At 40.6% G+C, this 12,677-nt stretch overlaps 1 protein-coding gene across 1 annotated transcript; it reads right to left on the reverse strand.

Annotated features, from left to right (window-relative positions):
* Positions 1–914: 914 nt before the first annotated feature.
* bmp3 (bone morphogenetic protein 3) lies at positions 915–12,125 on the reverse strand. The gene is made up of 3 exons (XM_014994653.2): positions 11,496–12,125; positions 8,678–9,600; positions 915–4,045 (listed from the first exon to the last, which is right to left on the reverse strand). Exons 1-3 carry the CDS (start codon positions 11,770–11,772, stop codon positions 3,854–3,856), a joined length of 1,392 nt encoding a protein of 463 aa, XP_014850139.2. The 5' UTR covers positions 11,773–12,125; the 3' UTR covers positions 915–3,853.
* Positions 12,126–12,677: the final 552 nt, after the last annotated feature.

The raw sequence follows: 12,677 nt of genomic DNA on the forward strand, positions 1-12,677 counted from the left end.
AAAAATCTATCTAAAAGCGCGAATGTGTCGTCGTCGTGGTCCCCCCCCCCGCTCGACAGTTTCAAATACAGAACAAACCTCCCCCCCCCCTCGAGAAGAATTTCTTAGTTTTTTTTACTGCAAAAACTAAGACCGCCCCCGACCACAGAAAGGAACAGCTATGTGGCCCTCGCAGGAAAAGGTTTGGGGACCCCTGCTCTAAAGAAATGACACTATTCTCAACAAGTAAGCAGTAACTTTTATTTTAACATTATTTAACTGTGTGTGTCATGGGTGGACAAGTCGGGTAATTTCTCCACTCACTTGAAGAAATTGTAAGGCAAGCTCACGTTTACTATCATGGATGTAAATTTGACCATCCAGCCACTTTTTCGAGATGTTATCGAAGTTCATCAATAACACCTAGATATCACTAAAGCCATAAATATATCTGGAAGGTATTTCCACATTCATTAGTCAATTTGTAATCGCAAGCATGTGATCATTTTTTAATAAAACATGACATTCACATATTAAATTTAATCAAATTAGTTTTTACATTTTTAAATATCCATCATTTCAAAGCTTTTTTTTAATTTTTGAAATGATTCAGTTTTAATTCAGAGCCTGGTTGTAGGCTCCTCATGTATTGAGATGTGAGGATAAGAGTTTGTTTTGATTAATTTTATAACCAAACCATTTGAGCTGGTCTCAGCTTCATGTTTCTGCATGTTTAGTTAATGTTATACTTTCACTGTCAAACTGCTGAGATCTGAGCCACTGCTGACTGGACACCATGTTTAACTTCCTTTATGTAAATGTAAAAGTCAACTTTTTAAGGTGCAAACATTTTTTTTAACACTGCATTGTTGAAGAAAATTAAAACTTGGTGTTGACAGACCTCATTTAAAAAGGAAAAAAAGCATCGGCAGATGTGAAACTTGCATAATTTTATTCATTTCTTTGAAAGCTTTGGAAGAAGGGTGGGAGCTTTTTGTAGGGAGACCTTTTAAACAGTTCATCACACTTTGTTTCATTTCAGTAGTGACATATATGTCCATCAGCGACGAGAACGACCATCAGTGCTCCCCAGCTTCAGTTCTCCTTCTCCAAGCCACACCATTACAAGATATGCAACATCCAGTAAATAAATAGATGCACGGTAAAGTCTTTTCCATATACAAATATATTTTATGAAGCTTATTGTACAAGCATTTATTTTTTTTATCTAACATTTACAAGATACTTTGAGCAGTAAGGATGAATAAGCTCTTAAAAACAGATTAAATGCTGCCCTGTTTTTCTTTATTTGTTTACTAAGTGCACTCCAGACTGTCAGAGCTGCATGAAAGCCTCTTCAGCCTCACTCTGCAGCATCCACCCGATTGCTTCTGCAGACTAAGGAGGAACACTTCGAAAATGTGTCAGTACAAATTACAAAAAGTTAGACAATCTGCAAAATAAACGTCTCTTAATATCAAAATAGTGAAATATTAATTAAAAAATAAACTCCACTGGTGATCATAGCTATGAAAACAAGCACTACAGTCACCCTTGCAGGCTAACCAATTTGTAAATACCCTCGGCTGCTTGTTGCACATCATCAAGCGAGGTTGGTTATCTGAATGACCGAGTCGCTCCAAATTAAGTCAAAGAAGATGAAATTCACCCTTTCAAGACTGGAAGGCTTTAAACAGTGAGATATATATATACAAAAAATGTACAAGAATGTAAAAAATAAAGAAGTTTTCTGTTGTATTTAAGGCTGTCTGAGCTGAATAAATATTTGTTTTTTTCACGTTACTAACATGAACTGTAAACTTGATTAAACAGCAAACCCCTGAATAATTAATGTCAAATTTTAGCTGAATTATTCTAGCATGTAATCCACAAAATAAGGTCTGATCTCCTTGGTGACTGAATAAAGTTAATTATTTTTTGACATTATTTTAAAAAACCTCCTCAACCACTTTATTCTAAAGTCGACTTTTAGAATAAAAAGATAAACTTCAGGCTCTGACTTCTATGTGCCAAGGAGCACAAAGGTCAAAGCTGTGCATAAAAGATAGACACTGCTGAATTATTGGTATTGATTTATGGCGCAATACCAATGATGGCCACTAGTCGGTTCTAGTCCGTTCAAAGATCTCATCAGATCTTAACTAAAATTCTTCCCGTGAATTGCTGTGACATCAAAAAGAATATTATTATTATTTTTAAATTCATTTTAGGCGTTAAAAAATGTTGCCCAGCTACCGTCACCGCTTACTCTGGAAAAAACAAAACACAAGATCCTGGTGATCACCTCTCATAAAGGCTCCAGGTTCCTTCATGGGAAACTAAACTAAAACCTGCGCAGTGTTTTTTTCTTTTTCTTTTTTCTATAACAACAATCAGCATAAAACAAATGATATGTAAAGTAAAACCGATTTAGAGGAGGCCTGTATATTGACAGAATACTAATTTAGTCGAGGAAAAACACCCACTAAGGCACTTTATAAAGCTTATTCTTAATAAACATTCTACATTATAGCAAGGACAACATTTACAGTTTAGGATACAAAAAATAGTTGGATTACAATGTCTGAAAGCAAACAAATATTTTGAGTCTGATATGAGGCTTTAGGAATTATTTGTGATTTATTTCTTTGATCTAAGAAAGGTTTGAAACATCTCAGTAAGAATTAGGTAAATTATTTAGCCCCAGAGGAGTTTTTTTTCTTCATTTGCTGTTTCCCCTTAAAAGGTTATTTTGGGTTTTTTAAAGTGGGGTTCTGTTCAGAGTGCACAAGTAGTAGGTATCTTGTGTGCAGCATACAGTTTTCATTTTCCTGAAATAGAGAGCAGTTGTCTAGCTAACAGCTAGGCAGCAATAATGCTAAGACAACTCTAGATTCAAAATTACAAGTACTGCTTTTAAAGCTTTGCACTTTGTATTAAAAAGTTGACATTTTTTTCTAAAATATAATTCATTCACAGTCTGTAACATGTTTGTTATAGTTTATCAGGGCAGAGGTTGTATGTTCCCCTTAAACAGAATGCTAATCTTTGATCCAAGTAAAGATGCTAAGAGAGAAATATATTGCAGGTAAGATATTTACTACTCATAAACTGTCAATAGAACCCCACTTTTAAAAATCTGAACTAATTGCTGAAGTTCAGAACGACTTCTCTCATTCTGGAGTAATTTATCTCCTGAAAGCTTCTACTAATATAAAATACAGACAAAATGTAGCTTACTCTCCTGCATGAAGGAACATCTAAAAAAATAAAAATAAAAACTTAGTGGAGCCGAAATCTGAACACAAACATGTAAATCTACTGTCTATACGTCACAACTCTGGCTTTGGAACCTAATATAATCCTGTATAGCAGCCAAGCCCATAATGATGCAACATCCTCTTTTATAGCGAATAACACAGTGATAGTACAGACATAAATACACAGAGTAACAAATACCATGCAAGTGCGAGCAGAGGTGGCTTTTTAAGGATAAAGAGAAGTTCATGCGATGAAGGAGAGAATGATGAGGGAACACCTTCCCTCGGCCCACAGCTGTCGGCTCCAGCTGAGTCGGTTTTCCTTAATGATTCATATTTTCCCCTCGGTTTCTGTCTCTGTTGGTGTGATTTGTTCCACCCTGCTGTCACCCAACGGATCACAGATGAGAAATATGCAGGTAAAGAGTCGGTCAGCGCTGAGGCGTGCTAATGTCATCCATTTCTTCCCCTCAGCTGACCAGTGTCCTCCTCACCTGGAACAACAGGTGGCGCTCTCCTCCAGTGCAAAAGGGAAGCTGTGCTCAGTGGATGTTTAGTTTCAGGTTGCAAGGTGTTTGTTTCTGTGTGACACGAGGTGCAGACAGGAAGCGGAACTATCGGCAGGCGCAGGAGTCGACGGTCATGTTGGGGTACACTTTCAGCACCACGTTCTTGTCCTCGTCGAAGAAGAGGATGCTGAGGGAGGACATCTTCTCTGGGACGCAGCACGGCTCGGGGATGCCGGGTACGACGCCCACGGCCCGAACAATGCTCTGGATGGTGGCGTGGTTCGAGGGCTTCAGAGCCTGAAGGGAAAAAACACAAAACTAAGATTCTGCAGCCTTAGCTTTAGGTGCTAACGCTAACTGCAACATCGCTCATGCTTTTCTGCAAAATATAATTGTGGCAGTGAGATTATTGAGGTTCTCATCTGTTTCTTCACAGATATCTTTAGGTCCCACCCCAGTAATTTAGCCAAGGCTGAGGTCTGGACTTTGATTGGACCATTCTGTTGTAAATGTTTGGGATCAGTAGCTGCTTTTCCATTACAAATTTGCACAAAACTTTGTCAATATTCTGCTAAGATCTAAAATTTCGCAAAAGTTGTGGTTCAATTACATAAGAAATGCAATTAAAAAATATAGGTAATTAAAAAACATGCCGCGCCATCAGCCACTTAATGTCATCTTCTTCATGGTTAGTGCAAGCAGTAACATCTAGTTGTTGAACATGAGTTGTGTGAGGCAAGAAAAAATATTTCTTTTGGAGTTTTGCAAAATAAGCCAATTTTGATGTGGCCAAAACCCCCGCCTCATCCTGGTGGCAAAACTCTTGTTCAGAAAACTATTTTTAAAAAATAGTTGTTTCCATTAAGCTTGTGTTGTTCTGTTGACGACCCGGTTTGGACCAGGTTTCAGCTGTTGGATAGAAGGACACGTATTTGATTCTAGAATAGAGTACAGAGGAGATCGTGGTTGACTCGATGAGTGACACATTAACAGATCTATCTACAAATGATCTCCACAGTTTGTGGTGCGTTTCTGTTTCTGTTTTTTGGTGCTGTGCTCTGATCTCTACTGTGTTTTGTCTTTCGCCCATCATGTTTTCACACCTGACAGTCTGATAGACTTGTTCAAAATTACAGCATTTGTTGAATTTTCAGCTGGTGCGGTTCACTTTCACAAGGCACCGAGTCAAATGGTCCAAAGCCTTTGAGCAACCTGTTCCCCTCCTCGCCTGCAGAGGCGCTGCACCAAGAACCACTGACGACGACAAAAAACTCTGAAGAAGACACTGAGCACAACTTCCTTCTTTGCAACAAAAATGTAGCGGTTGCTAAATTTTTGTTAATTTGTGTGCTTGTTTTGGTGGTATTTACCCAGAATGCCCTGCGCTGTAGTTCACTTCCTGCTTTGGAGCGGTTGGTGTTCTCATACACATTTGAACCACACCATAGCTTACTTCAACCAAACCCAGAGCTAGGTTTGTAAGTGGACCAGATTTTACTTTTTTGGTCCCATCAGACTGCGACTGGCATTGATAACTCTCCAAACGAAGCGGACTTTCTAGAAAAAACTAACTAGAGTTTGATTAAATCGGACTGAACAGGGCTGGTGGGAATGCACACAGAATGAGTCTATTACATTTAAGTTTGACTCTGTTTTGTCATTTGTTGTGAGACTGTAAGCAGAGGGAAGCAGTTCTTGGGCTTTGTTGTGTTGACTGAAAAATACCTTGTCAGGCTAGACACTTTGTCTCATTAAGTAGAGTTGGTTCTTTAACCTTCAAACTTTGATTAAATAATTACATAAAAAATAAGACTTTTAATTAGATCATTTTTCGGGTCTGAACACATCTCAGACCCCAGAAAACTCCAGCCCAGTAGGTGGCAGTAATGTATCATCAACCAAACTATTTGAATTGCAAAATTTTCTAATATATTGTTATTTAATAACTAAAAGTCACAATTTAAGCCTTACCTTTACATCATTTATCAGAGAACATATTGGGTTCTCTGCAGAAATGAGAATCGGTGACAAGAAGAGAACAAAAACTGAGACTTGCTAACACTGAAGATGCTAAACTTGTCTTTGTTTTTTTATAAAGGGAGATGAGTTTGTATTGCATTCAACCCAAACTCAAACATTTAAACAGATAAAAGTGGAATTGGATTATTCTGAACTGAACAGACTTTAAAATTGAGTTTAACATCAGTTAAGCTTTTTATTCCATTCATGAAAACGCAGATGTATACGACAGTGTTTTTTTAATGATTTTGTTTTACATCTCTTGATGCATTCGATTTAACATGGACAGAATTGTTCTACACCAAATATAAGTCCGTAAAGCTTCCTTCTGCTGCAACTTTTCCTTCTTAAATCCCATTCAGTAAGTGAGGATTTTTGTTTTTTATGATTCTTTCTTTTCCCTATTATCATAAATGAACTAATGACACCCTGGTTTTATCCCTAAAATATTGCATTATTGTGTTTAACCAACAGACTGGAAGCCAAGGTGACAGCTGTGAAATTGGTCTAGATGCTTTTATTACATAAACTCAACTATTTGAAAGAAAAAACACTAGGAAAATGTCCAGCAGGGGGAGCTTGAACTTGTGTTTTTTGCTGTCTAAGTATCTTGTTTTGTTTTTACTCTGTTCTTGACCAACCATCTGAGCGCCTGAAAGCTGTCTTCAAATTCCTGACAGTTCACACACCTGATTAGCAGCTTCAGGGCTCCTTCGCGCTTCCTTCACGTCACAAGAGAAAGCAGCTTTTAATAGAAACTATTTAGCAGCTTCTGACAAAGGAGGTGGATCATCACAGGCTCCTCTGCCTGAGCAGAAAAGCTGCAGGAGAGGGAGGCGGCTGCCTTCAGGGCCCGACTGCTGGGACTAATTACATCCCACTACAAAGGCCTGCGACTCCACTCTAATGAATTAAATAGATGGGGCTGGAGCATTCCGGCCATGTTTAGAATACCTGTGATGTTATCTTGTCACTGGGAGCCAAACTTTAACATTGTCCTCTAATTGTTTTGTTTTTTTCCCACTAAAGGTAAAGGTGTAAAAATGTAGCTGAGGTCAGCCACCTGCTGTGAGCTTTTCTTCATAGATCTGCAACTTGACCTGTGTTTCCCACATGCCCTGTGCATTAGGACGTTACTTTGAACTAACCGTTTTTATTAAATTACATCGTTATACTGTTGATGCTAATCTTCAAAGGCTTTCTGATCTTTCTGCAAAGCAGAGGAGAAACTGAAGAGGATCCAGTGGCTGTGAGCAGTTTATCCCTGCAGTTGAAGATTAAAGCTCGTAAAGTTTGGGATTATCATCCATAATGTAAGACAGACACAGTTCTGACTTTAATGTTGCTAAGGTTAATACAACACAGAGCCTAACAGCATCGGCTAACAAAGACTGATGGACGCACTGATTGCTGCACGCAGCCGACTCTGTTTACCTAATGTCCACAGAGAGCGCCTGTGTATGTTTTTAGTCCTCTGTTACAGTATGAGGCCTCACTAATGGGTCCTGGACTTCTGCAGCGCATGTTTTCGGACAACCTGTTGACTCAGATTTGCATTTGGAGTAAAAAAAATAAAAATGCAATCAGTGGCCACTTTATTAGGTACACTTGTTCATCGGTGCTACATTACGTTTTGGGTGAGAATACCATCTGGTTTACCTGATGAGAGAAAGGCAAGATCACTGAGATAACCAGACATTCCCTAGCAACTCTCTGCAGAGCATCCCACGGTTCTGGGTCTGTTCCTGGGTCTCCTCCATGTTGGATGAGGAGACATTTAACCTGACCCTCAACCTCCTCAACCAATTTACTTACTCAAATATACTTTACCCACTCACCACCAACATGAAGGGAGCAACAATGATAGCCTTAGATTTGGAAGATTTGACTCATTGGGCCATTTTACACTGTGCTGTAAACCTCTTCATTGACTTCAAGAAGCTAACGCAACAATATCATCTGCAAAAAGAAAGATGAAACCATGTGGATCCCCCAAATCAGACATTGTCCTCTCTATGCTTACACCATGAGATGTCAAAGCACTTTAGCTTAACGAATGGAAGAGGCTTGCTTGTTTTAGGGTTTTCACACCTGATAGTCCGGTTAGATTGGGGACCAGAACGGCAACATTTGTTACATTTTCAGCTGCTGCGGTTTGGTTTCACACTGCACTGTGTAAAACAATCCAAACCCTTTGAAAAACCTGTTCCCCTCCTCACCTGTGGTGGCGCTGTACCAAGAACCACTAGAGGAATTGAGACGAAAACCTCTGAAGAAGACAACTTCCTTTTTTATGAAATATAAACGAAAATGGAGTAGCATCAGATTTATAGGATTTCTCTTTTGTCTTTGGTAAAAGATCCCATTTCTACCACAAGATCTAGACTCTTAAGAACTTTTGTTTTGGTTGTATTTACCCAGAATGCTCTGCGTTATAATCCACTCCCTGCTTTTGGAGCGGTCTCCAGTCTGCTTGGCGTTCACATGCTTAAGAACCGCACCACAGTTCACATCAACCGAGCCGAGACCGAGGTTTTAGATTATAATTGAAGTATTCGGTGAGACATTTCTTAAATATCAAATGTTGTTTTAGCTTGAGCAGAAAGAAGATGATTAAGGCCACTGGAAAAAAAGGATTTTTGTCACAATATTCTGACTTTTTTCTCAAAGTCTTGAGTTTTTTTTCACAGAATTGAAACTTTTGATCTCAGAAAATTTAAGTCAGAATTCTTTTTTTTTCTCTGTCCTTTATCCTCTTCCTTATGAGCAACAATAAAATATCCTATTGCAATTATCCTCATTAAATTTAAGTGGTGTCGTTCTTTTTCTCGACATTGAACACATATAATTTGGAGGTCTGAAGCATCTTTTTGTTTTGCAAAACGAAACGTGAAATATTTGTTTTCTCACCTTTGGCATTGGGAACTGGCAGGATCCCGAACAATAGAAAGCATCAAAAGACTTGGGCGATATAATCCATTCGCTCCACCCAATGTCCGCAAAGTCCACCTTGAGGTACCTTCGAGCGCAGTTCCTCGGCTCATTCCACTGCTTCTTTCGCGCCTTTTTGATGGTCTGCTCATCAAACTGCAGGAGGGGATTCTTGGGTCGCTGATTCTTGCGGACCTTTTTCCGTGGCCGACGGGGCTGCTTGTTTTCTATCGGCTCGTACGGACTCGTCTCGTCCCATCCTCTCGTCTCGTACGGATACTCGGGTCCAGGAAGTTCGTTGTTTTGCAAAGGGAGAAGAATGTTAGCTGACCGCTTGTGTCTGGAGCGCAGCTGTTGTTCTTGCTCAGTGTTGTTGCGCTCTCTTAGCTTTTGGAGGCTGTGTGAAATGGAGCCCTCCCCTCCCAGTGAGTGGTGTCTCTGGAGAGTGGCTACCACGCTTTCAGGCTCCGAGATGGCAGAGTCGTTGGCGTAAACCAGGATATAGGGCGAACGGTCGGACAGGAGCTTCTTCCACGGTTGCGGACCTTGTGAGGCGACGTCAATCCCAATGAGCAACTCGTCGTGATGTTTGGCCTGACTGACCACGCGGGTTATGTCCCTCCACTGCCACGAAATGAAGTCCCTGTAGAGGGTGGACACGTTTATCCGAAAGTGTCCCAAACTCCTCATCTTGTTGTCCACGGAAGCAAAGCTCCAGATGACCATGTGGATGTGGCTGTGTCTCCGGGGGCCGTGGCGGGCGCAGTGTTTGGGCGTGAAGCAGCGCTGGGTGTTGTTCTGAAGGTCTCCGATGTAGTAATGAAGAGTTGCCGACAGAACGTCCTCAGACTGGGTGAGCGAGGTGAGGTTAAAAACCTGCAGCTGCTTGTTGTTTATTGTACCTGTAAACAGTGGGGAGTAACAGTTACACAATGCAAAACTGTGGCGCATATAGTGTGGATAAACAACTTAAGCTGGGTGATCACATATGTACGACAGCGTGTTGGGGCCATTGGAGACAGAAAGTAAACTTCCACCATAAAACTCAGAAATTTTGAGATCAGTTTCAGAAATTTTCTAGAAAAAACGTGGAAATTGGAAAAGCTGAAAATGAATAAAATTAGTAATAAAATGATTACAATTGCTGAAAACAAAGTGTATAATTCTGTTTCAGCAATTTTTATTCATTCTGATTGAAAGTTAAAAATACAGGTAATAGTTAATCAACTTTCAAATTGATTAAAACAGGATTTTAAACTTCAATCACAGATAAATAGATGCGTGATGCACCGTCACCATCTGCAGAGTTAATACAACAAAGTAAGGATCAAACTTCTACTGGTGAGCTGTGCTTAGTGATGTAATGATGGTTCCAGGCTGGTTCTCTGGCTGTGGAAAACCCCACCACATTTTTTTTTTTAGAACCAGCAGAGAACCACCTGTAGCCGCCGTTTTAGTTTAGCACTGAAACCACTATGGTGGAAAACCCCTAAAAATATCCTCCTCCTGTCCAGCTGGGAGTTCCTTGTTTGTCCTTATAAAGGGCCTCAAGATGACATTTCTTCTAATTTGACCATCTTGACTTAATTCAAGTATAGATGAGGTACACCTTTTTTTTTCATAAAAACTGTGAAGACATCTTAACATTTGCATAATTTGAGCCAGATTTTACAGAGATCGTACTGTCATATGGATAGTTAAGGACAGGATGCATTTGTGAAACTTAAGCATAACGTAGATGTTTAGTTTAGAAAATAATGACAAAGTAAACAACTACTGTATATAAATAGATAAGACAGCAGAAGATTTAGTTCTAAAAGGTGGGAACATTCACACATGAACTGTTTCTGCTCTGAGTATCCATTAGCTTGTTTCCCAGTGAGGATTCCACCCTTTTCGCTAAACTAAGATAAATCTGACTGCTATTTACTTCTGGTAACATATTGACTACTTTTACCTAACCAACATAACCACGAATCTGAATTGAACCTAAATATTTTTATAACTAAGACTAAAACAAAGTTTTGCTGTGTTTGCACAAGAAGAGAGCCACATTTTTCACCTCACCAAGTTGACTTTAATCGTCTGAGAGAAAATCTGTCGCAAATAGGTGGATTTCGCCTTTATATGCAGCAACCAGACGACAGGGGGCGGTAGTTTACAATCTCATAGCAGCTGATCGCCTTCAGCAGCGCCTGCATCACGTTGATAACCCAGAGTCTGTGCGTACATTTAAAGTGGATGATCTTAAAGGTCAAAGTTAAATAAAAGCCGCTGAAAAACATGTCTGGAGTGGAAACTCCTGTTCTGCTGCGACACAGACAGGCTGAGCAGCTTCCCGGTCCTGACCCGAGGGGAAGATCTATTTACAGTATCTGAAAGTAAAATGTCAAGATAATGGAAACAAATGTGACGCTAAACGACGCTGAACGTCATGAAACATTCAGATTTCAGTCACAGTTTCCGCCTGAAGGAAGTGGCAACAGATTGATCCCATTAGAAGGAGTGGATCAACAGGTGGATTTTTGTCAAGCTCCATAAATAAGGAAATAGAGACGATAAAGTTGATTAATTTATACTATTTAACCAAGAACAGAACATTGTTTGCTCTTTTTTTGTTTGAACGAACTGGATTTTCAAAAAATAAATTGTAAAATTATGCAGATTCTGCGGACACTGCGCAAACAGGACGTTATCAGATCAACTTCAAACTTGTGATGGCAACACTAACACATTAAGAAATAAGCGGATCGTTTCTGTGCTTCATGGCAAAGTGCGTAAAATCCTGGATACGTACCCCAGTGCGCTTTGAAGCTGCGGACCGTGTTGCCGTCCCTGAAGGGAAACCCGGCCCGGTTGTACTTGTCGTAAAGCATCTGCATGTGCTCCGTCATTGTATCCTGCAAATGTGCGTCCCGGTCATCCTTGGCGGCGTATTTTCTATCCACCGAGTGCGTAAAATCCACTTTTAACCTCTCGGGGAAACTGTCCGTTTTTAACATCGCGCAGAATCCAGCGCACAGATAACTCCATCCATAAAGCACGACGAGCACCAACCGAGAGTAGAGAGCCATGGCTGAGGCAAAGTCAGGAGAGAAGTGGGAAAAACAACAGCTGTGGATAAACTATCACAGCCAGACGTGTGTCCTATTTTTTTAAAGGCAAAACCATCAACTGGGGAGTCCAAAATTGTCTATCATCACCACGTCTTCCAAGCTTTCTAAGTGCTTTAGATATGTTGTATATAAGCAACAGTCAATAGAATTAAAAATGCTCCAACGCACAGCAGAGTGTGTGATAAAACAGATGCGGGAGATCTGCGCCTCCGCAGAAAACACTCCTGGTCTCAGCTCTGCAGCGCTCAACCGTCCCCCCGTCTCAGCTTTCATTGAAGGTAAAGCATGTTGTGCTTAGTATTATAGGGCTTGAGGGACCAGCTGGGTATTCCTAACACACACACACACACGCACACACACAGAGAGAGGGAGGGAGGGAAAGAAGAGAGAGAGAGTTTCCTGCCCAGAATACTTTTACGCACATTTAGCCTGGGGACAAATTATCATCTCGTTATCGAGAGCAGAAGGAAGCCTGTGTTATCGGCTGATTTGAAGTGAGAGATAAAGGTAAAAATAAAATTCCACTAAAGGACATTCCATCCATTTATTGGACAGATTTCATCACCTGAACGGCTGCCACGGAGCAGCCGCGCCGTGCGTAATTTCTGCTTCGCAGAGTTGTGCGTCTGGGCAGCGCTGCTGAATGAAGCGGCTTACCGTGGGCATTAAAGGCTTTCTTCCCTGCTTTGTTTGGGTCAGTGCAGTTAAGCACACACATCCTGTACCATCGCTGCCTGATCCGGATGCTCTACACTTCCCCGCCTCCCGCAAAACAGCCCATCAGGCGGGGGTCAAACACCCCACCCAGCCGCTCCTCTTTCAGGGGCACTCGGGAGGAAATGATTGGGCCTTTGGACATTTGA

The sequence above is a fragment of the Poecilia mexicana genome, unplaced genomic scaffold (genome assembly GCF_051168715.1).
Source record: "Poecilia mexicana isolate PSO_F unplaced genomic scaffold, ASM5116871v1 scaffold_9, whole genome shotgun sequence".
In the NCBI taxonomy this organism is placed as follows: Eukaryota; Metazoa; Chordata; class Actinopteri; order Cyprinodontiformes; family Poeciliidae; genus Poecilia; species Poecilia mexicana.

Excerpts from the sequence above, each read along its gene's own strand:
- bmp3 (XM_014994653.2), bottom strand. The coding sequence starts at position 11,772 with ATGGCTCTCTACTCTCGGTTGGTGCTCGTCGTGCTTTATGGATGGAGT. Across the intron at positions 9,601-11,495 it reads CAGCTTCAAAGCGCACTGGG|GTACAATAAACAACAAGCAG; the intron begins GTACGTATCCAG and ends CACTGTTTACAG. Across the intron at positions 4,046-8,677 it reads GCCAGTTCCCAATGCCAAAG|GCTCTGAAGCCCTCGAACCA; the intron begins GTGAGAAAACAA and ends TTTTCCCTTCAG.